The sequence below is a fragment of the Mustela lutreola genome, chromosome 7 (genome assembly GCF_030435805.1).
Source record: "Mustela lutreola isolate mMusLut2 chromosome 7, mMusLut2.pri, whole genome shotgun sequence".
Classification (NCBI taxonomy): domain Eukaryota; kingdom Metazoa; phylum Chordata; class Mammalia; order Carnivora; family Mustelidae; genus Mustela; species Mustela lutreola.
The window spans coordinates 43,601,507-43,627,440 of record NC_081296.1 but is presented as its reverse complement, the minus strand read 5'-3'; the positions used below and the strand labels follow the sequence as shown (position 1 = coordinate 43,627,440).

Genomic DNA, 25,934 nt, shown 5'->3' with positions numbered 1-25,934 from the left:
GTATTCAGCTATTGCTATTTTTTTCAAGACTCAAAAAAAATTGGACACTTCTAGTTTTAGCCGTGATGTAGTAATAGGGCACCAAACTTAACCTGATTCTATAAACAACTGTAAAGGTGTGAAGGATGTTAGCAGAATCCAGAGTCTCACAACATCATATTCAACGTGAGTCTAAAATTATCTTACCTACAACAAATCACAGAAATGTGGCCAGTTCTCCAAAGAAGACAATCGATGGATGTCAATAACAAGATGAAGCAGACTTTGGAATTTAGTAGTAGAACAGCTACCAAATTAAAACAGCTGTTAGGACCATTACAGTTACGCTCCATGATGTAAACACTCTTGAAATGAATGGGAAGATAGATATTCTCAGTTGAGAACAAGAACTATAAAAAAAGAATGAAATAGAGATATTAGATTTTAAGAATATAATATCTGAAATTTAAAAAAATCACTGAATGAGCTCAATAGCGAAGTGAAGATAACAGTGAAAAGCATTAGTGAAATTGAAGATAAGCAATAGAAATTATCTAATCTGAAGAACAGAAAATAAAGATCGGAAAAAAAAATTAGTAGAGCCTGAGGGTTGTGTGGACAATATTAATAGAGCTTACTATTTTGGGTCATTGAAGTCTCAGAAGGAGAAAAAGACATTGGTGGAAAAAGTACTTGAAGGGATAATGGCCCCAAATATCTCCAAATTTGGTAAAGGAAATGTTTTTACAGAGTAAAGAAATTCAGCAAAGCAGAGAGTATATGCAAAGAAAACCATGCTCAGACACATCATAGTCAACCTGCTGGAACCAAAGATAATGAAGAAATTTTGAAGGCAGCCTGGAAAAATGGTTTAAGTAGCTGAAGGCTTCTCTTCAGACATCATGATGAAACAACATAATGAAGATAGCAAAGGAGGAAAGAACAATCCAATCAGAATTCTATAGTTAACAAAAGTATCCTTCGGGAATGATAATGTAATAAAGGAATTCAAAACTGAGGAAAAATAAGAGAATCTATTGCTAGTAGACATACTTGAAAGAAAATGCTAAAGGAACATTTTTAGGCCAAAGGTAAATGGTATCAGAGGTAAATTTAACTTCAGAAATGAAGAAAAAGCAACAGAGAGTAACTATCAGTGATTATAATATATTATTTTCTCCTGTTGAGTAACTTAAAATATTTATGACCATTGAAAGCAAAAATTCTAACATTGGTGGGATTTATGTAGGCATAATACATATTACAACCATAACATAGAAGAGTGAGGATAAAACAACCTTTTTGGTTTTAGGGCTTCTATGTATTACTTAAAGTGGCTGGATATTCACTTTAAGTAGTCCACAAAAAGTTAAATAGCTATATTATAATCCTTAGTGCAGCCACTATAAAGTGAAAGAGAGATATAGCCAAAAAGGCAGGACAAATAAACAGAGCAAATTCATCAAGAACCTACAGACATAAAATGAATAATAAGGGATGCTCTGAACAACTTTGTGACCATAAATTCATTAACTTAGATGAAATCAACCAATTCCCTTTAGAGATATATACTTTAAGAAAATAAAAAGTACCTGAAAAGTTCGATAACTCTTAGTGAAAATGCACTTGAAAATAGTTACAAACTTTCCAGTAAAGAAACCTTCAGGCCCAGGTGATTTCATTGCTGAATTCTGTCACACACACTTAAGGAATAAATAATTCTAATTCTACACAATGTCTTGCCAAAAATAGAGGAAAGAACATGTCCCAGTTCATTCATTAGGCCAGCATTACCTGATACCAAAACCAGTCAAAATATTTTATAAGAAAATAAAACCGTAGCCATTTTGTGGTAAGTTTACTAAATTAGGTCCCTTCCATCCTGAAAGGGCCAGTAATTTGTTCTCTGATTACTTCTGGGTGTGGATTTGCCTTTCTAGTCTGAAGAACCTCAGCCAGCACAACTGTCTGGGGGTTACAGATGCACGTTTTATAGGGCTAGAAATCCCCACAACATTTCAACCATCCAGAGACCCAATTCATAGTGAAAGAGGTACCGGCATGAACTCTTGCCACATCATCCAGAAACAAGAGCCTCATAGGACACTGGAATGGCCTCCTGAAGGCACAACTGAAGCACCAATACGGAGGCAACAGTCTGCAAAGATGGGGAGTGAGTTCATTCACTAAACCAGAAACTGCAATATGAAGCTGTGTTTGCAGCAGAAATTATACATGGGCCTGAGAATAAAGGAGTAGAAGTAGGAGTGGCCCCATCTGTCATCATTTTCAAAGACCCACCGGAGGACTATATGGTTCCCAACCCTGGAAATTTGGGCTTTACTGAGTTAGAAGTCTGAGTTCCCAAAGGGAGCACACTCAGTCCAGGGGACAGAGTGAGTCTCATCAAACCACAGTCTTCGGCTGTTGCCAGGTCACACTCTGGACTCCTTGTGTTCGGTAACCAGCATGCAACTGGGGTTATTAGTTGGTTGAACTTGCATGCATAGTCAATGTCCAAAGTCTGTCTGGATTCTGCAGGGACCAGACTGGAGAATTAAATGAACTTATTGTAGGAACAACCCTCATATCCTTTAGGGCTTTGGCAGTGGTACTAATCTTTGACATTCCCACCAGGTTGCAGGATTTTTGTTTGGTTTTTAAACAGCTTATTGAGATATAATTCACATAACATACAATGTACCCCCCCCCCCCAGAGGGTACCATTCTGTGGTTTTGAGTATAGACACAGCATTGTGCAAGCATCAACAAAATTAACTTTTAGAACGTTTTCATTAGCCTGGGAAAAAACCTCATATTCACCGGCTGTCACTCTCCATTTTTCCCCAGCACCTGCCCCTCTTCCCAGGGAACTACCAGTCTACTTTCTGTGTCTTAGATTTCCCTTTTTGGCCATTTAATATAAATTATTTCATATAGTATGTGGTCTTTTGTGTCTGCTTTCTTTCACTTGGCATAATGTTTCCAAGGTTCAGCCGTGTTATATCATGTATCAGTACTTCATTTCTTTTTATTGCCAAATAATATTCCATTGTATGGATAACCACATTTTATATATCCATGCATCAGTTGACAGACATCTAGGTTGTTTCTGCTTTTTAACTATTATGAATAATATGTGGACATATATTTTCTTTTGGAAGCATATACCTAGAAGTAGGATTGCTGGGTCATATGAGGAATTGCTGAACTGTTTTCCAAAGTGGCTGTCCCACTTTATATTCTCACCACCAGTATATGCATTTTGACTTTTCCACATCCTTGACAACACTTGTTATTATCTCTCTCTTTATTTCAGCCCTCCTAGTGGGTGTGAAATGGTATCTCATTATGGTGCTGATTTGCATTTCTATGATGGCTAATGATGTTGAACATCTTTTCATGAGTTTATTGGTCACTTGTATATCTTCTTTGGAGAAATGTCTGCTTAGATTCCTTGCCCATTTTGTAATTGGATTATTTGTCTTTTGTTTCTGAGTTGTCATAGTTCTTTATATTTCTAAATACAAGTCCCTGTCAGACACACAATTTGCAAAGATTTTCTGCCATTCTGTGGGTTGTGTGTTTTGATTTTATTGATGGTATTCTTTGAAGCACAAAAGTTTTTAATTTTGAGGATGTTCAGTTTATTTTTTCTTTTACTGCTTGTGCTTTTGTTGTCCTATCTGATCAATGTTGTTTTAGATTTATTACCTTGAGCAGAGAGAGGACAGTTTCAGAGGCCTGGACTTTGGCTTTCTTACTTTGATGGCTCTTATCCCACAAGCCATGGATTCAACATGGTGGTGGAGGTGAGAGGGTCCAAGTTCTAGTTTGTGAATTCCAATGTTACACTGGAAAACCAGGGAAATTACTAGTGGGTGCATTCACAGAACCAGTGGCCTTGGTACAAGCTGAATATCAGGCAGGGCATTTCCCCAGGACACCACTAGAGAAACTTTTAGGAATTGAGCCACACCTTATGCCAAGGACAATACGTGTCCCACATTTTGTTCAGGATAGGGAGCTCCTTGACAGCAGGTAAGTATGACCTGCTAAAAGCTGACCACACATACCATCTGGTTAGTTTAGGTCCTCTAAGAAACAGGCACTTAGATGGGAATAGATGCACAAGAGGTTTATTGGACAAGCACTGGTGAAGGTTAATGAGGGAGGACACGCAGTTGGGAAGAGCCTTCGTATCATGATGCAGGCCTAACACTTGCAGGGAGGGGGAAATTGATTGGTAAGTAGAGCCCCACATTGCAACACAGTTCTGAAAAGGTCTTATCCAGGCTGACGGAGAGCCTCCCAGGAAAGATTGTCTATTAAGGAAATTCTGTGTTGGGCATGAATGACCAGGCTCTAGATCCTTGCTATGCCCAGTCTTTGGGAGTAGGCCAGGAGAACAAAATGGGTAGATTTAAAGGTGCATGGTCACCAGTGGCTGTCAATCAGTTATGTAGGTTCTCTTGAAAGAGATCTAGGAGGCTCAACTCTGGCTGATAGAATTGTGATACTTAAGGGTGCATACTGTAATCCTCAGAGTGGACGCTAAAAATTAAAAGGTAAAATGCCAATAAAGGAAAGAAAATGGAATACCAAGAAATACTTGATTAATTATTTTTTTAAAAAGATAAAAGGGAATAAAGATAAATAGGATAGAAATAGAAAGGTGATTGTCATAAAGCCAACCATCTCAGTAAGCACCCCCCCATAAAAAGTACCTCCATTCAACAATATGCTCTTAACAGTAGACACACGTTGAATATAGACATAGACAGGTACAGAAAAAGATGTATCCTTTTAGCACAAAGCAAAAAAAAAAAAAAAAAAAAAAAAAAGCAAACCCTTGCCCCTCCCCAAAAAAGTCCTGGTGAGGGTGTATTAACATTATATAATTAGGCTTTAGGATAAAACATATTACTAGAGATAAAGAAGGACATTTCAGGAACATAAAAGGATTTAGTCATCAGGGAGACACAACTGATAAAAGAGCTTCAAAATTATAAAGCAAAAATTGACAGATATAAGGAATAAATTCAGAATAGTTGGAAGATTTTATCACTCCTCTCTCAATAGTCAAATAACTGGACAAAAATGTCAGTAAAGACATAAAAGCTTTGAGCAACACTATCAATCAACCCTCTTGGCATATATAGAAGACTACAGCTAATATCTGAAGAATATACATTCTTTTTATATGCCTATGGGACATTCACCAAGATGGGCCATATATTGGGCCATAAAACAAGTCTGAATACATTTAGAAGGCTTAAGATTCAACGTGTTCTCTGAAAATAGAGTTCAGTAATACATATGTACCTGGGAAATCCACAAATATTTGGAAGTTAAGCAACATTTTTAAAAAGATTTTATTTATTTAATTGACAGAGCAAAACCTGGGGTGGAGAGTGGGCAGCAGGAGAGATAAGGGGAAGCAGACTCCATGGTGGGCCGGGACCCTGAGGCAGGACTCCATCCCGAGACCCTGGGATCACCACCTGAGCTGAAGGCAGGTGCTTAACTGAGCCACCTAAGTGCCCCAGGCAACAGATTTTAAATAAGCTACGGATCAAATAGGAAATCATAAGGAAAATTACAAGGTATTTTAACTGATTATTCAAGTGTAACATTATCCGATTATGGGATGAGCTAATTCAGTGCTTGGAAACAAATTTACACATTTAAGTGCTTATGTACAAAAGAAAAAAGATTTAAAGTAGTGATCTTAGTCTGTCTTAGGAAAAAAAAAAAAAGGTAGAGAGAAAGAAATAAGAATAGAAGTCAATGAAATAGAAAATGGATAAAAAGTCAAGAAAATAAAGGAAACCAAAAGTGGTTCTTTGAAAAGATTAATAAAATTGATATGCTATAGGTAGCACAAAAAAAGAGAGAAAACACAAATGACCACTATCAAGAATGAAAGGCACAGAGGTGCCTGGGTGGTTCAGTTGGTTAAGCGACTGACTCTTGGTTTCAGCTCAGGTCATTAGATCAAGCCCCACCTCATTCTCCCAGTTCAGCTGGGAGTCTGCTTGAGATTCTCTTTCTTCCTCTCCCTCTGCCCCTTCCCCTACTCTCTCTTTCCCTTTAAAATAAATAAATAAATCCTTAAAAACAGAATGGACATTCCATCCCACAGACAATAATAATAAAATATGGACAACTTTATGGCAACAATTTTTAACTTAGCTAAAATAGACAAATTCTTGGGACGCCTGGGTGGCTCAGTTGGTTGGACAACTGCCTTCGGCTCAGGTCATGATCCCGGAGTCCCGGGATCAAGTCCCACATCAGGCTCCCAGCTCCATGGGGAGTCTACTTCGCTCTCTGACCTCCTCGCTCATGCTCTCTCTCACTGTCTCTTTCTCAAATAAATAAATAAAATCTTAAAAAATAAAATAAAATAGACAAATTCTTTAAAAGCCAAAAATATGTCAAAGCCAGTATGAGTAGAAAGAGAAAATATGGATATCTGTTAGAGGAATTTAAATCATAATTAAAATTCAGAATTTTTTAAAATTTAAAATTGGAATTAAAGATCTCATTATTTTTAATGATCTTGATTTCCTTCTAGAAATAATAATTTTTTTAATTTTTAATTTTTTTTATAAACATATAATCTATTTTTATCCCCAGGGGTACAGGTCTGTGAATCGCCAGGTTTACACACTTCACAGCACTCACCATAGCACATACCTTCCCCAGTGTCCATAACCCCACCCCCCTCTCCCAACTCCCCTTCTCCCAGCAACCCTCAGTTTGTTTTGTGAGATTAAGAGTCTTTTATGGTTTGTCTCCCTCCCAATCCCATCTTGTTTCATTTATTCTTCTCCTACCCCCTTAACCCCCCATGTTGCATCTCCACTTCCTCATATCAGGGAGATCATATGATAGTTGTCTTTCTCTGCTTGACTTAGAAATAATAATTTTTAATAATTTTTTTAATAATAATAATTTCTTTCTAGGTGCTTGAAAATAAGCACTACTTTTGAATGACAGATGTTAACACAAAAATAAGAAAGAAGGCCATTTGTAAATGATAGAGCAGCTTAGTGTCTTTTACTGTCTTTTACTCATTATTTCTTTTACCATAATTTCACTATTACCAAATGTTCTAGCGAGCATTGCTTTACTCTGGGATCATAGGCTGCACATTTGTTTCCATCAGAACTTTGCAAATTTATTGCAACAACAACTAGATAAATCTGTGTTTAGATCAGTGCTAATTCATCACAGCTAGAATGGAACTGAAAACACATGGTGGTTTAGTATTTTCTGTACAAAGGACTCTATTATGTGTGGTCCCCTATTTTCCTCTTTGTCATTTATATCATTATTTATACATAGCACAAAATGTTTTTAATTGAATGTATTCACATAAAATATCTATAGAGATAATATATTACAGTCAAAACTTGGGTTTTGGGCATTTAACCAAGTGGAAATTGTGGCCAAAAGTTGAAGGGAGCCTTTATGTCTTTGAGAAAACACAAAGTTCAAAGAAAGTTTTTGCAGAGAATTTTTATCGGTAGATTAACAAACAGGAAAGGCTCCAAATTAAAGTTAATGCTTCACAGAAAATTATAGTAAAATCTGCATTTATAGTTCGTTGCTCAGATGAGACTAAGGGAGGCAAGTTATGGGCAGGAAGACAGACTCTGTGAATGAGCACAGTTCCTGAGCATCTGGAAAGACAGTTCACTCCATTCCTCATATTTCCTTGGTGCTTGGTTTCTATCCTTAGTAATCATGCAGCACAGTATACAGTGGACCCCTGAACAGCACAGGTTTGAACTCCATGGGTCCACTTACATGCAGATTTTTTAAATAAATATGGTATAATACTATAAATGCATTTCTCTTATGATTTCCTTTTTTTTAAAAATATTTCATTTATTTGACAGAGATCACAAGTAGGCAGAGAGGCAGGCAGAGAGAGAGGGGGAAGCAGGCTCCCTGCTGAGCAGAGAACCTGATGCGGGGCTCGATCCCAGGATCCTGGGATCACGACCTGAGCCGGAGGCAGAAGCTTTAACTCGCTGAGTCACCCAGGCACCCCTCCTTAAGATTTTCTTAATAACATTTTCTTTCCTTCAGCTTTTTTTTTTTTTTTTTGAGATTTTATTTATTTATTTGACAGAGATAGACAATGAGAGAGGGAACACAAGCAGGCAGACTGGGGAGGGAGAAGCAGCCTTCACGCAGAGCAGGTCTCTGCGTGAGACCTATGTGGGACTCTCAATCCCAGGACTCAAACCCAGAAATAATGAATGACCTGAGCTGAAGGTAGACGCGTAATGAGTGAGCCACCCAGGTGTCCCTTTCCTTCAGCTACTTTTAAGAATACAGTATTTAATACATATAACATACACAGTAAACAACAAGTACATTTATTACCTTGATTTATGTTTATGTTATCCATAAGACTTCTGGTCAGCAGTAGGCCATCAGCAGTTAAGTTTTATGCTTTATATGCTGATTTTCAACTGCACCCCTGACCTTCAAGTTGTTCAAGGGCCAGTTGCATTAACATAATGTGTATATGTTCACACATGTTCTGTAGGGAAATGTGGATCTCAAAATGTGGGAACACAGGGTCCTTCCTGTTGTGTGTATTGCACCATACTAGGTGAACTCTCTGTCTTTTTGAGTCTGAGGAGTCCCTTTCTGAGCATATTACTTGTTTGTTAGAGTGTCCTTTTCAACGTAGTAAAATTTTCTTTTTTTCTACCTGTCTGGTAGAGACCCTGGTTCTGGAAATCTGACAAATAAAAAAATTGTACATATTTCGTATATAATTATATATACATATATATAATAAGTATTATATATATTTTTAAGAGAAATAAAAATCACCCATAATTTAATTACCATAAAACCATCGCTGTGCAGTCTTCTGGTATTCTTTCCTGTGTGTTTTTTATCCATATATTTAGACTCCTCCCACCTCTACAAACACACAAAAATTTGGTGTGATAGTTCTCTGTATTTGTTTCCAGGCACTTTCTGATGCTTGCTAGTGAGATGGGCACAGTCCCTCAACAAAGATCACTGTCTCCTATGGACCCCCATGAACATGTCAAAATAAATGCTGGTGTACTGAGCATTATGAAAGGGGAAACACCAGATGCTATGGAGCGAATATCAGGGAGATATTATGAATTTAGGGTATAAGGTCAGAGAGAGAATAGGGAATTTAGCCCCTCTGAGGAGGTATACCCTTTAGGATGCTCTTGGGTTCAAGTAAAAGACTTGAAGTAACAACTAATATTGGCTTAAGCAATAAGCACATTTATTATCTCTAAACATAAGAATTAGACCTAGAGGAGTGGGGGTAACCGCAGCAGCTGAGCAGAGTCCTGTGTGGTCCAGCTTCTCTGGGACTCTCTTGGCTTTCTGTCCAGGTGACAGAATGCTTGCAGCAGTTCCGAAAGTCACAGCCTCACACAATGATGTCCATAGGTAGAAAAAGGAGAGTTCTCCCCCAATGTGTCTTTTGAAAAAGGGAAACACCCTTTCCAAAATTTCTCCCAGGAGACATTGATTCTTATCTCTTGGGCTGGAATTGTGTCATGTACTATTTCTCACTCCATTTTTGGTAAGGGGAATGGAATTCCGAGGCTTAGAAGAATCAAGATTCAGCCCCTGGGGGTGGAGAGTGACCATCTATCCCTGACACATATTGTCATCTACTATTTGAATAAAAACAGAATTCTGTTAGCTAGGAAGAAGTGGGGGACCCCCCCATTAATAAAGCACTAAGTAAATTATGCTACATATAGTGAAATCCTCATTAGCTATTTGAAAAGAAATAGATGTATATGTATTAACAGAGCATTAGTTTCAAATTGTACTCATGGAGGAGCAAAGGCACAGAACATTGTATGTGTATGATGCACCTATTTGTGTAAAAACAGAAACAAAAAATGCTTTCTCATATGCTGGTATTTGCATAAAATACTTCTGGAAAGACATAAGAAACTGCAGTATTTTCTCTGAGGACAAGGATAAGAGAGAGACTTATCATTCATTGTGTATCTTTTTTACTGTTTGGATTCCCCCCCCGCCATGAGTATGTATCTATAATTTATTTTTATATTTGTTGATGAAAGTAACTATATAGAGAAGGCGTGTTACATAAAACATGTAAATAAAAATGCCAAGATACTTTCAATTTATATAATGCTTTATTCTTATAAAATTATCTTTCTGGGGCACCTGGATGGCTCAGTCAATTAAGCATCTGACTCCTGATTTCGGCTCAAGTTGATCTTAGGGTTGTGAGATTGAGCCCTGTGTCGAGCTCCGCGCTGGGCATGAAGCCTGATTAAGATTATTTCTCTTTTTTTCCCTCTGTCCTCCCACCCCCTCTCATACGCTCACTCTTAAAATAAATAAATAAAAATACCATTAACTTTTACACATCCATTTAATTTTTACAGTTTTATTTTAAAATGTACTTGCAACATATGTCCACACAAAAACTTGTACATGAATGTTCTTAGCACCATTCATCATTATAGTCAAAAAGTAGAAACAACCCAAATGTCTATCAACAGATGAATGGATACACAAAATAGGGTTTATACATACAATGGGATATTTTTTATCTCTAAGAAGAAATGAAGTACTGATACCAGCTACAACATGGGTGAACCACAAAAAAGTAGCAAGAAGCCAATTACAAAAGACCACATGTTATACGATTCTATTAAATGTCTGGAATCGATGAATCGATAGAGACAAAAAGTAAATTGGAAGTTGCCGGAGACTGGTGAGGTTGAGGGGAGATTAGGAGCAACTGCTAAAGGGCATGGGGTTTCTTTCTGAGGTGATGAAAATGCTCTAAGATCGTGACAGTAGTTGCGTACTCTATGAAAATACTAAAAACTATTAAATTGTACACTTTCAGTGGGTCAGTCATATGGTATGTGAACTATACTATATCTCAATAAAGCTACTTTCTGATATGTACCTGCATTGTGTTTTGTTTTTTTTTTTTTCTGCATCCACCAGCAGAATTTCCAGGAACATTACTTCAGATTCTTTATGGACATTATAGAATAAATTGACATTTATATATATTATATATTCTATAATTCTAATTATATATTCTATAATTATAGAATAAATTGACACTTTGTTCTTCTTTGAATATTTAGTTAGTCCTCTGGCAATTTTTTTCTCTAGTATTTTATGCATTTATAGACTTACATACTTATTTTTTTTCCAAAAATTCTATCACCAGCACTTTAGTTTTTGTTTCTTCTGCTTTCACCTTCCCTATAAATAATGACCCTATAAACTCTTTTTTGTATGTATGACCATAGCTTTACTTCTATTTTTAATACATGTTTAAGAATTATCTCGTCAGGGGTGCCTGGGTGGTTCAGTGGGTTAAAGCCTCTGCCTTTCAGCTCAGGTCATGATCCCAGAGTCATGGGATCGAGCCCTGCATCGGGCTCTCTGCTCAGTGGGGAGCCTGCTTCCTCCTCTCTCTCTGCCTGCCTCTCTGCCTGCTTGTGATCTCTCTCTGTCAAATAAATAAATAAAATCTTAAAAAAAAAAAGAATTATCTTGTAAAAATTCACACACAGTATAGAGATAGTATAAAGTATCATGAGAAATGACAGAGTCTAGTGCCCCACTTCCCCCTTTCTATTCCTGTTTCCCAGGAAAAAAAAAAAAAAAAACACTTTCTGTTTCTGTTTGTTATTCTGGCCATTATTCCCATATTGCTGAATAAGCTCACGCATCCATATCCCAAGCTGCCTTCAAGCTATGACAGAGAAGTAAATAGCCAACTTATGTTTGGCCAATGGTTTGGCCACTCATGGGGCTCTAGGTTGAAAATAATTTTTCCTCAGGAACTTGAAGGCATGACTTCACGGTAACATTGTTGAGCATCGTGTTGCTGTTGAGAAGTCTGATTCTTGTTCTTTTGGGTTTGATTCTTTTCTCTTCCTCTGAAATGTTTCATAATTATCATAGTGTTTTAAAAATTTCACAGTGATGTGCCTTATGTGTACAGTTTTAAATTCCTTGTGTTGGGCCTTTGGTAAGCATTTCCGTTTAAAGACTGTTTCCCTTCAGCTCTGAAGACTTGTGCAAGTAATTTCTGTAAACATTTTCTTTCTTCCATATTATCATTTGAGGATTCCAAGTGGTTGGATGCAGAGTCACCTAGACTGATTCTTTCTCAGCCAGAATTCTTCATGGGAATCCGAGAACACACAGAAAATGCCTTGAGTGATTGTTTTTTCACACCTTTCAAGAACAGTCTTATTCAGTACCATGTTAAATGCAGAGAGAAATTAATAGATAACATACAGTGAGTGTCTTAGGAAGGGGGTCAGCAAACTTTAAACTTTTTATTTTATTTATTTGAGAGAAAGAGCATGAGCAGGGGAGGTGGGGCAGAGGCAAAGCAAGAAGCAGGCTTCCTGTTGAGCAGGGAGGCCCATGTGGGTCTCGATCCCAGGAGTCTGGGATCATGACCTGAGCCAAAGGCAGGCGCTTAACCGACTGAGCCACCCAGGCACCTCTAGCAAACTTTTTTTTTTTTTTAAGACTTTATTTATTTATTTGACACAGAGAGATCACAAGTAGGCAGAGAGTGAGAGGGAAGCAGGCTTCCTGCTGAGCAGAGAGCCCGATGTGGGACTTGATCCCAGGACCCTGAGATCATGACCCGAGCCGAAGGCAGCAGCTTAACCCACTGAGCCACCCAGGCACCCTCTAGCAAACTTTTAAAAAAGACAGATAGGAAGTACTTTAGGTTTATGGACCTGGAAGCAAAAATTGAGGCTATTATGTAGCTACTTATATATCCATTTAAAATGTAGTCATTTTAAGTTTTTTTTTTTTTTTTTAATTCTTACCTCCTGGGCTGTTTAAAAAAAAAAAAGCAGGTGGCTGGCTGGATTTGGCCTACAGCCAGAGTTTTCTCAACTTCTCCTTTAGGGCATTAGGGTTCCCTTCTTTCACTGAATTCTGAGGATTCAGAAAATCCTCTTTTTTACTTTCATACTTCTCAGCTTAGCTTTTTGTTCTACATTTTGAGATTTTTTAAAAATTTACTTTCAGCTGTTTATATTTGAATTGAACAGTCATTTTCACTTCCAGTGCCTCTTTGTTCTCTAGTTGTTCCCTTTTTATACTATCCTGTTTTTTGCTTTATGGATTCAAAACTTTCCCAAATATTTCTCCTTACAGGTTTTTTTTTTAAGTGTTTCCTTTTGCTCCATAAATCATCTGTTTTTTCCCTTTAAGCACAGTTTTTGTGTTTACACATCTGTGATCTCTGATAATCTAATCATACTTAACAGGGATACAATAGAAAAATCTCATGTTCCATATATGCAAGGCATAAACGTTCAACAATTCCATGCTACATTTTTAGTGTCCATTTATAAATATTATAACTGGTGGTTGCATTTTTTGTAAAACCTCTAGCTGAAATCAGATGCAAAGAGAAACTCTCTGATGATGCGTGTGTGTCTGTGTGTGGACCACCCAGAGGTGTGGTCCTACACGAGCATTCTCTCATTGGGATCACGGCATTGCTTTGAGTTCCCAGCTTCTTCTGTGCTGCTTACTGCCTTCATCCCTACTTCATCTGTCTGCTGGGGAGTTGCTGAAATAGCCCACTTGCTGATGATCCTCATATTATCTTTGCTGTCCTGGTTTTACACCTCTTACAGACTCATTTACTATTCCTTCAGTGGGATCTCAGGAGGGAGAGGATAAATCTTCATGTTCAGGCGGCTGTTTTGAGTTGATATTCTCACCACACGTGTTAAAAGTGTATTGTTGCATTTACTGTGTGCCTCTCATATACAGGAAACAACATGATAAGTCTCCTACGGTGTTTGTAATTCAGTGGGGAAATAGCACATCTTCCCTATTAACTTTGATAAAAGGAAGATTGTAGTCAGTGTTGTAATAAGCTGAAGACAGAGGAGTCGAAGTGACTGGGGAGGTAAGGCTTTAAGGAGAAGCTGACATCTGAACTAAGGCTTGAACATAAAGCAGAGAAGGTGTTTCAAGGGGAGAGACCTTAGCATGTACTGAAGTAGAGGTCCGAAGTCCAATGAGTGGGGAGTCATCTTTTCCCAGTGTGATCAGAATGTAGTATGTATGTATATTTGGGTTGGCAGGGGGACTGTCATAAGAGGTGAGGCTGGAAAGGCAAACTGGACTCAGATCATGAAGGATCAGTCCATCCTCAGTCATTGGGATTTCCTTCTTTAGGCCATTGGGAACGACTTTTGAGTAAGGCAGTAAAGATGGCCTAAACAGTCTTTTAGGTAAATCAATCCAGTTATAGTAGGAAGGATAAACTTAAAAGAGAATAGTTGGGGTAGCAAATCCTGTTAGGAAGGTTAATTAAATGCTAAACCAGGACAGCAGAGGCCGGATTAAATCAGACCTTCTACCTGTTTTCTAACCAATATTTGTCAGACTTCTACTGTGTCTGCCAGGTACTTTGATGAACCTTGAGACTTTTTTTTTCCTCAAAATGTTTTTTATGGTCTTTTTTCCCTTCGTATTCTCACTGGGACCATCTCGGGCAAAGCTCTCATACACACTTCATGCTCGAGTCCCTAGAGCCACAGTCTCTGTGGACTCCAGGGTTTCTCTCCAGCCTAATTTGTTTTGTGTATCACTGACAAAATAATATTTATGTATGACCCACATCATGTCATTTTTCCTTTAAAAGCTTCATTTTCTTCCCTACCAGCCAAATCACAACTCCTTTTCTGGATTTCAGTACCCTCAGCCTGGCTCTAGCCTAACTAATCCAAAAATTTGCCATTTTCTAATACAAAAATGTTATCAGTTTGATGTCCTTAGAGCTTGCTCATTCTGCCCCCATGTCTTTCCTCATGTCATCTCCCTGCTGGGAAATATTCTCTGTATTTTCTTCAAATTCTTCCATTGTTAAATTTCAGCTCAAAGTTCATCCCCTCCCCAAATTCCTCTATTTCTTCTTAGAAAAGATGATTGTCTTACACTGCTTTTCTATTTCCATGGTGTCTCATCTTTGACTGGGGCTTCCGTCCCCATAGTTTGCTCCATGGCCACAATGTGACTGTACGAGAGCCAGCCGTCCTGACCAAGTCAGGAAGAGAAACGCAAGGGGCAGCGGTAACATCTCTCTCTTCCAGCTGAGTTAGCCCCACTTAAAGAGCTCTCCCAGAAGCCCATTCAATGACTTTCAATAGGTTGGCCTCCTTGGTTGTCCCTGGAAAAAAGGGAATCATTTTTAGATAGACATATTCAGAGTGTCCATGTTGAACAAGGGCACTAATTACAGAGAACACAATACATAAAATAGAACGGAACATTCGATACTTTGATCTAGGTGATGATGACACAGCATGTGTATATAAAAAACTCATCAGGCTGTGGCCAACAGACACATGAAAAGCTGCTCAGCATCACTAATCATCAGGGAAATGCACATCAAAACCACAGTGAAATATCATCTCACACCTGTCAGAATGGCTAAGTAAAAAACACAAGAAACAACAAGTGCTGGCAAGGATGTGGAAAAAAGGAACCCTTGTGGGAATGTAAACTGGTGCAGCCATTGTGGAAAATAGTGTGGTTCCTCAAAGTGAAAATAGAATAACTATATGATCCAGCGATTTTACTACCCAAAGAATATGAAAATACTAATTCTAAAAGACATATGCACCCCTGTTTACTGCAGCACTATTTGCAATAGTCAAATTAATGGAAGCAACCCAACTGTCCATGAATAGATAAAGAAGATTGGTACACACACACACACACACACACACACACTAGACTATTAGTCCACTATTAAAAAAAAAAATGAAATCTTGCCATTTACAACAACTTGGGTGGAACTAGAGGGTATAATGCTAAGTGAAATAAATGAATCAGAAAGACAAATACCATATGATTTCATGCATAGGTGCAATTTAAGAAACAAAACAAATGAACAAAGAAAGAAAAAGAGAAAAACAGACTTTTAAATACAGAAAACAAACTGATGGGTACCAGAGGGGAGACGAGTAGGGGGATGGGTGACAGGTGAATTGTATTAAGGAGGGCACTTGTCATAATGAGCCCCGGGTGATGTATGGAAGTGTTGAATCACTGTATTGTACGCCTAAAACTCTCTGTGCTGGGCACCTGGGTGGCTCAGTAGGTTAAGCCTCTGCTTTTGGCTCAGGTTGTGATCCCAGGGTTCTGGGACTGAACCCCACATCGGGCTCTCTGCTTAGCAGGGAGCTGCTTCCCTCTCTCTCTGCCTGCCTCTCTGCCTACTTGTGATCTCTGTCAAATGAAAAAAATTAAAAAAAAAATCTTTTAACACTCTATGTTAATTATACTGGAATTAATGTTTTAAAATAGAATACATGAGGAAAAATGAGCTAAATATTAAGAAAATAATAAGAAAAATAGAAACATAATTGGAAAAAATTATAAGGATAAAGAGAATCCAAATAAACTGAATAAAGTTTATTGAAGGCAGTAAAGATGTTTCTTGTATGTTGCGGCCTAATATAAAAAAATACAGCTTTTTTATAGATTTAGTATTTTATTTATTTTTTTTAAAGATTTTATTTATTTATTTGACAGAGAGAAATCACAAGTAGGCAGAGAGGCAGGCAGAGAGAGAGGAGGAAGCAGGCTCCCTGCTGAGCAGAGAGCTCGATGTGGGACTTGATCCCAGGACCCTGAGATCATGACCTGAGCCGAAGGCAGTGGCTTAACCCACTGGGCCACCCAGGCGCCCCAATACAGCTTTTTTAAACTTGGCATTGGATTACTTAGATATCTGGCTCTATATCAGGCTATGGAAAATATCAATAAATAAAAAAATAAAGACTGCATTTACTTTTAATAATTCTGTCATCACTAGTATGTATTTTGTATATTTTAATCCCCTTTTAAGAGATGTTTATTCCAATTGCATCTTCACTGTAAACAGTAAGTGTTATAGATTGAAACTATAGTTCTATGTAATGCTTTTCTCCGATGAAATACTTTTTTATGTTAATACAATTACTTGTTTTCTTTTTGTATCATTTACTTCATATGTTTTGTTTTATCTTATTTTATTTTATTTTTACTTTGAGAGGCCATAAAACTTAGTAATTAAGAGCATGGATTTTGAAATTACTCAGGCTAGATTAAAAGTTCTACCTCTTGATTGTTCTGAAACCTAAAAAATAAGAAAAAAAAGTCATCAGGTCAATCAGTCTGTGTATGTAAGGTTAGTAAACTTTATTTATTTATTTAATTTAGGAAAATTAATGCCTCTCTCCCCCAGAGTTGTACAGTATGGTGACCTGGGCATATTGTCACAGGTAAAATTAGGATTGTGTTCTTAGAAGGACATATGGGAGAGTGGACATTGGCTTAGGTATGTAAATGTCTTTGTCACATGTTAGACCTTTTGCTGAAGGTTAATACTTTTAATATGGAAACCAAAATTGAGGGGCTTGGAAGGTTTTTTTGTTTTTTGTAAACTAAAGTTTTAAAATATCACAGTGTGTAATGTAATATATCGTAGGGGAAAAGTCAGTTTAAATGTGGGAATTTTTTATATGTCATCTTAACCTGTGGTATAAAAAATTGTTAAAGATTTTCTTTGTATTGGATATTTAGTAGATAGTAGCTTGATGTTGAAATATTTCAGCAAATGTGAAAGTATCAGCTTTGAAAAAAAAAATACTGCATGCTAATTTTTACTCATCCTGTTAGTGAAAACTCAGTGTATACCTTTTGAGTGCTTGTGTCCTTTATATAGTAGGAGCAACAAATAGTTATATCAAGTCACTACTAAAAAGGATTCAGAAAACTAGTTTCCATAAAATCAGTATCCACTTTGGGTAGTTCTAACTTGATATATAAGAAGTCAGTAAATAAAATTTATCATAAGAAGTTAAAATACAATTTGTATTTTTAAATGCTTGCAAGTATTTAAATAATATTTTGAAATTTTCTTTTATCCTATTTTAGAAAAAAAATGTAAAAATAAGCACGCAAATCCACTCTGTTGTTATGGTAGAACTATCAGAAAATGGGTGCAATAGGATTGCCCTGCCTTTGTATGACGTGTCTCGTGTAATTTAAAATACACCGTAAATAGAAGGAATTAGGAAATGGCAACATCTTAGGCATTAATTTCTCAGAGTCTAGGTTGATTGATGTTCACTTGTTTTTAAAGAAACTTTGTGTTTTTCTTACTCAGGTACATCCTCAGCAGCACCGGCTTCTTTTTGAAGTATTTGATGAAAATCGGTTGGTAAGTTATATTGTACTGGTGGCGAGAAACAGGAAGCAAGGGTCTATCTCAGTAGAGCGGCGCCTCGTGGGCTGGGAATCCGTGACGTGAGAGGCGACTTAAGGGGGTTATGGAGGCTCTGTGCGAAATGGAGAGATGGATGCAACTTTTCCCCTCTTTCCTGGTGCTGCTGTGTACCCTTCCACTTTCCCCCCAGGTACCTCTCTTTCTGTCACTTCGGCACAGATTGCAGTCTTACTCAAGGAAAGCTGGCCTCTTTGTCTCACCTTCCCTCACACTCATGCTCTGTGCTGTGGTGGGTATAACCAGGCTCAGGGAGCCCTCTCCCTGAGCAGATTTGCCTCATTCCCTCTCCCCACCTCCTCTCTTCTACAAGGAAGACTGTCTGTCCCCTTCACACTGATAAAGTCTTCTAAAGAACAGCCGGCTCTTACCTAGGGGGATAAAAAGACAAAAGTAAGCGTGATTTTATTTTTATGAAAAGATAGTTCTAATTCCCGATTTCCTAAAGACTCTGTTTAAGTCCTATTGTTTTCCTAATTTTGTCTCTTAGGAATGCTATTTCAGATCTTCTTAGCATCGTACGTGTATATTTTAAACCTGTAAGATTGGAACATGAAGGTGTGAGAACAGTGTTATATATTCAAGGCATATCAGTTATTAAGAGACAATCATTCATTTTTTAGCTAAGAAAGAAACCAGATTTTTAAATTTGTTTTTAGTGTCAGACTTCACAACATATTTTTCCCCCTCAAGAAGCGATAACTATAGTAGTAATAGAAGATACTGCAAATGAAATCTATTAGCAATCGTAATAAGCCAAAGGGCTTCTTTATTGCCAAAAGACACTTCATCACTAACTGCAGTCAAACTTTTTAAGGCTGATTGACATGACAGATGTTGACATTTGGTTATCAGAATGGTCAGGTGCAGAGTTTTTTGTTTTCTGTTTGCATTTTTGCCTTTTCTATAGACTAGAGATTTTTTCCACCTCTGTCTCTACAGATCTTCTAGATGGGACCAGGTGAAATTTAGTATTTGTGTTTTTTAAATCATGAAATACACAAACAAGTGCATATAATATAAATCCTTACTTTATTTTTATTTTTTAAAAGATTTTATTTATTTATTTATTTATTTTTGAGAGTGAGTGAGTGAAAGAGAGAGAGAGAAAGGGAGCGAGCAGGGGCAGAGGGAAAGGGAGAAGCAGACTCCCTGCTGAGCAGGGAGCCCAATGCAGGGCTCCAACCCAGGACCCTGAGATTATGACCTGAGCCAAAGGCAGAGGCTTAGCCTATTGCACCACCCAGGCACCCCTAAATCCTTATTTTAAACAATAAGACAATCTGCACACTTATTACTCAACTTAAGAACTAGAACATTACCAAAATCTACAACCCCGCTTTGCCCTCCCCAGTAGCATCTCCTTGTCTTCCCCCACTGTGGCCACTGTCTGGAATATTGTGCTTATCATTGCTTTAAAAAAAAAAAACTCGTTTATCATATATATATATATATATATATATATATATATATATCTGAGTAGAGTTTCCTTTGTATATTTTTGAATTTATTAAAATACCATCACTCTGAATCCATTCCTCTGTGACATGTTAACATGTGCCATTTAACATGTGCCAACTGTGTTGGATACTCTGCTATGCATTAGAAATACAGCTTTTCTCAAAAAGCAAGAAATAGAACAGGGTGACGTATGTCATACTAATCCTCTGACTTGTTGTTAGTCCTTGCAGGTATTTGAAATCTACATATCACCTGAGATGTTTTAGAAACTCTAGCCATTCGTAGAGTAACAGGCTTGCTTGTATAGCAGTTAATGTCCTGTGCTACTATAAATGTCATTCATGTTTATTCCCCTATAGCATTCACAACTAAATTAAGAACACATCCTTTTCCTAGCCAATTCTCTTTGGAAATGTATGGTGAAGGGCACAGATAAAATTTTAAGCAGAAACAATTTCTTGTCCTCTGGAAAATATTTGTAATATACGTGTTAATTTGTTTTGAAAAAAAAAAAAGAGTAGGCTTATATCCCTCTTGTTCAGTCCATTTTAAGACCTACGGGTTATAAGCCAGCAGTTTGGGGATGGTGATGATGATAGTAATGGGACATTTCTGAACGTTGTGCCTTGAAATGAAGTCTACCCACCAATACGAAAGTCCGTGCTTCTTTGTCACTGACCTAAGAGATACACCTGCATACATTCAGCCTCTGAAGCTTCAGGAGATGTCTATATTCTGTATTCTGAATGGAGATAACTATGCTTCTCAGGTTTAGTGGTTGTATTGGTCAGGGTTTTCCTGAGAAACTGAACCAATAGGAGGAGATACACACACACACAGAGGCAGAATGAGAGAAAGAGAGAGAGATCTGTCTCAAGGAATTGGTTCATGTGATTGTGGAAGTTGGCAAGTCTGAAATCTGTGAGATGGGGTGAGCAGGTTGAATATTCCGGTAAGAGTTGATGTCACAGCCTTGAATCTGAGACCTGTAGGGCAGGCCAGCAAGCTGGAAACTCAGGCAGTTGTAATCTTGATGTATGTAATCTTGAAGTGGAATTGCTTCTTCTTCAGCAAATCTGCCTTTGCTCTTAAGGCCTTTAGTTGTTAAAGAGGATGACCACGTGATGGAGGGTCATCTGCTTTACTCAAAATCTACCGATTTAAATGTTAATCACATCTGAAAAAATACCTTCCTAGCAACATCTAGACTGCCGTTTGTCCAAAAAACTGGGCTAAAGAGCCTAGCCAAGTTGACACGTACAATCAATCATCACAGTGGACTTCGGCCTTCAGAGTTCCAGTCAGTGATGAGGGTTATCCAGAGTCGGTCGATCATCGCATTGTTTTCTATGTAGATCATCAATAACCAAACTCCTCAGAATGTGGGGCCCTGAGCTTCAGTCTGATCCTCACACATTATTCATTTCATTCCAGAAGGTGAAATTCTTCAGGACTTGCATAGATTCCTCCCAGATGAGGGCCGTCACTGCTCTCCAGCTCTTCTCCACTTAAGTTTGGGGTTACGCTCCTCTTTTGGAATATCTGACTAAGGGGCTGCATTTTGCCGCCAGTTCTCCACTTACCTGCTGTGATGGTGGGACAGATCCCATGCAGTCCCAGCCCAGAGCCAGCGACACACCCTGTTGAGCCTCTCTAACGGTTGAAACTCAGACTGGCAGGCTGAGAAGTGCATGTGATTCTCTCACCTTCTTCTTCCTTGGCTGAAACCCTCTGAAAACTTTCAATCATCATTGAAAGTTGGCAGCTGCGGTCCTTTTTGATATTTCTTCAGAAGTGATAGCTGGATCAACTTAAAAAAAAAAAATCCTGAAAGAAAGCTTTAGGCAGTCAGAGTAAGTGTGGTGACCATCCATCCATCCATCCATCCATCCAGATTTCTCTCTGGTGCTACTTTGTGCTTACTCGGTGCCCAGCACGAACCCAGGAAGATCAGAAGAAAAGTGTAGTTATGGTCCTGGCACTCTGCAAGCTTGAAATCTAGTTGGGGTGCTTGAGACTGAAGCTTCTAGTGAAGCTTACCAAAGAGAAAACATTTATCTAGCCAAATACCTGAGGCTCAGTTATATCAACAACCAGAGGAGCTTTGCCTGTTAACTAGATGTTTTAGGCCACAGGCATGAGCAGTTAGATCTCATTAATTAGCCTCTTAGATGTGTTCCCTTCTTTGAGTTATGAGACCCCTAACTTAGTTGAGGAAGAAAAGCTAAAGTCATTTGAAGACAAGGTGAAAAGATGGAAACCCTTTCTTCTATAAAGAGAGAGGATTATAAGGGAATACTTACTGAAGTCTGTAAAATCCAAAAGGAGGTAGGTTATATAATACCAAAATTACATAATAATTTTATTGCTAAGTTTACAATTATTGTACATATTCTGAAATATAGTACTATATCATCCTAGTCAGAAACATAATTTCATAAATTCCATATTTCTATTTCATCATATTCTAATTGATTAAAAATACTGTTTAGAAAATTATGATTGAGAACAGATCTATCTTAAGGCGTTTTCTTTTTTAAACAAAGTACAAGTATATGTTTTACATATTTACTTTTACTTAGAAAAAAAATCTTACTTAGAAAAATACAACTTGGGTGTAGTACCATGTGGTGTAAACAACTGAACTATTTTACTTTTTACTTTCCTATGAATGAGCCAGTATATATTTATTACTGGAGTTCCAGCTATAAAATTCAGGTAAGGGGTTTAAATATACCCTAGAGTATTATTTAAAAATAAATTTGTTTCTTTCAAATAGAATACCAACCTTGGTCTATGACATTTAGGGGAGAAATTAAAATATTAAACTTTTATTACCTAGTAAACTGAAAATAAAGTAAAGGTTAAATAAATACAAAGCAGAAAAAATATATATACAAAATCACAACCTCTAGGAGGACAAACCGTCTACTGTTCTCTACTGTGGGAGCTTTATCAGCAGTAGTAAGTAATTCCACCTCTAGGGCAAGCTAGTATTCAAAAATGTAAACAAGTATGTACTTTGTTTATATAAAGAAATGTGCCGCACGGTTTGGTTTGTATTCTTTATAAATATCAAACAGCTAAGTGGATTGTTTCAACACACCAGTAGGGGCCAGCAAAGAGCTCTTAGAATTTTCAGAACAGAATTGGCATTGAGATATGTTTATTTGATGTGTTAAATCCTTTTTTGACTTCTTTACTTACCATACCACTCTCTTAAGTGAATGAATTGCAGAGACAGTGGAATAAAATATCTGGTGTGCTCAAACTATATTGGGGTATAGTTTTTCTGTCTAATCTGCATATATTTTTAATGGAATGTTTGCCTAGGCTATTTCTTGGCAGAGTTTTAATAGTCAAAATATAAATGGCATCATTTAAAGACTGTACTACTTGGCTGGAAAAGGCCTTAAAATTACAGGAGAAAATGCTTGGTGACAGCTTCTCTTAAAACTTTTCTTTCTCAGACCTATGCTCAATTTTTCAATAGTATTACTAGGCTAATTTTGTATTTCTATCCTTAAGCTTTCACTTTTCATAAGTAGTGTTTTGGAAGCTAAACTATTTATCTATCTGATTTAATGCGTCTGTTTTAATTCACCCCAAAGTTTTGGTACTTCCGAATTTATACGTCTGTTGAATTCACACATTAAAAAAAAAAACAAAAAACAAAAACAGAATATATGCCTTTCTGCACTAACTAACTTGACGAGATTCCTAGTTTGGCTGTTCTTTGGAAATTCAATCCTTGATTTGATACTCAATTACATGGGGTTTCATTTCTACCAACTTCCTGTAATTCTATCCCTCTGGGTAAAAATATTAGTGGTCAAACTGCTGGGGAAAGTATAGGCGCTGTGATTCACATGGTTAAATGTTCATTTAGTAGAGCAGAAGTGAAAAAAACACTGTTTCAACTTGAAATGCTAGAAGATTGTTGTTCTTGTGTTACTCATTCATGCAAATTGGAGAAGGTATAATTGAAACAAGGTTGGCAGTGTTTGAGGCAGTGCGCTGCAGCTGAGCTCAGCTGAAAGGTCGCTGGAAATCAAGTGCTTTGTAAGTGAAGGCATTTTGACTACAAGCAATTCAAAATATGTGGAAACGTCAGTCCCAGGAATGGGTCGTCTTTTTCTTTCTATGATATCTGGTATCTAAGGTTTTACTTAGGAGAAAAACTGCTACTTCAGAGCTCTTTCAGGCACCACAAATGATTTTTTTCCTCTGATGCAGCCCAGCTGCCGCTAGCCTGTCTACCAACAGAGATCTTTGTTATGACTTTCAGCCCTTAACATGTTTGGAAATGAGAACAAATGGCACAAAGCTTACGATTGCACTTTGCAGCCCGAAGAAGCAATACTTACCCTTTGTCAGAAAGCTCCGGAGATGACTTGGAGAGCAGTGTTCACATGTGCTTCAAGAGACCAAGCCGGATTTCAACGTCTAACGTTGTGCAAATGAAGCTGACTCCTAGACCGACGGCACGAGCTCCGTTGATGCAGGGAAGCATTAAGACTCAGGAAAGACCATCTGTGCCTTCACCTGAAAATGTTAATAAAAAGAGCAGCTGTCTGCAGATTTCACTACAGCCAACAAGGTACAGTGGATGTCTCCAGCCTAGTAGTGTCTTAGCTGATGGGGAGGATGCTTCGTGGACGTGTGTCTTGAGGGACGGCATGGAGCACAGTGCTGTGGCTGAGAACGAACTGAACCCTGTGAGTGATGGTGACCTTGTGAGCAGTCCTGCCCTTCGCAGCCGTAGCCTTAGCAACTTTTCCACCAGTGAGAATGGGTCTTCCAGCAGCAACGGTAGTGATTACGGGTCCTGCACCAGTATCACGAGCAGTGGTTCCTACACAAACAGTACCATCAGCGACAGCAGTGGTTCTCCTTTTCCACCAACGGATGATCCTTTTTTGGGTGGAAATGTCCCTTCCGACGGCACCTCCAATAGAAGTGTGCCAAACAGGAACACGACTCCATGTGAAATTTTCTCAAGAAGCCCAAGTACTGTTCCTTTTGTCCAGGATGACTCGGAGCGTGGACTAGAAATTATGAAATTGCCAGTGAGCAGGAACTCAAAAATTCCACTAAAACGTTGTTCATCTTTAGTCATTTTTCCTCGGAGTCCCTCAAATACCCCACCAACTTCTCCCACAAGTACAGAGATTCTTCCAAGCAAAGGATCCTATCAGACCTCACACCAGTTTATTATTTCTCCTAGTGAAATTGCCCACAGCGAGGATGGGACTAGTGCTAAAGGATTTCTTTCCACAGCTGTCAATGGGCTTCGGTTATCGAAAACAATGTGTACTCCCGGGGAAGGAAGAGACATACGAGCACTTCACAGGAAGGGCTCATTACAAAAGAGAATTGCTGTTGCACGTAATAGTCCTAATCAACCTGCCTGTGAAAAGTCACCTGAAGGATATTCCTGTGTCTCTGTGCACTTCACCCAACAAAAAGCAACGACATTAGATTGTGAAACAGCAAATGGTGATTGTAAACCAGAGATGTCAGAAATGAAGCTTCCTTCTGATTCAGAGTGCATTAAGCTTATGCACAGGACATCTGCACATTTACCATCCTCTCAAAACATAGATTACCAAATAAATATCAATGGACAGTTGGAAAGACCAAATTTACAGATAAACAAAAACCATGCTGTTTTACAAAGAAGTATTTCATTGGGAGGAACTTACCCAAATGTTTCCTGTTTATCCAGCCTTAAACACAATTGTTCCAAGGGGGGACCATCACAGTTACTCATAAAGTTTGCATCTGGAAATGAAGATAAAGTTGATAATTTATCAAGAGACAGTAACAGAGATTTCACAAATGAACTATCTAATTCTTTAAAACATTCTTATGAGGTAAGTTTCCTTTGGTCTTTGGGTCTTGGTAAATGTTCATTTATACCAGAAAAGCTTTATGAAATATTTGGTTAAAATTTATTATGACTTAGCTAGCAAGTGTTTTATAGTCATAATCTTTGTATTGCAAATCTGAAGGACCCCCAATAGTTTATCAATCTGTTATTTTACCAGTATTGGAATATGTATTGAAAAGAAAGAAGAAATCTTTCCAAAGTGATTTAAGGCATGAAACATTTCTGTAGCACAAAAACAAGCTT

General features: G+C 37.8%; 1 protein-coding gene across 5 annotated transcripts in view; it reads left to right on the top strand.

The window, feature by feature from the left end:
* Positions 1-25,934, top strand: part of NEDD4 (NEDD4 E3 ubiquitin protein ligase) — a 122,468-nt gene that overhangs the window by 27,550 nt on the left and 68,984 nt on the right. For 4 of the 5 annotated variants that reach the window (XM_059180572.1, XM_059180574.1, XM_059180576.1 and 1 more), the window contains one exon: positions 18,221-18,274. In XM_059180572.1, coding sequence (XP_059036555.1) covers positions 18,221-18,274 — 54 coding nt within the window. Of the gene's footprint in view, positions 1-18,220; positions 18,275-23,429; positions 25,675-25,934 lie in introns of those variants that run through there. The other variant, XM_059180571.1, reaches the window with a different exon arrangement.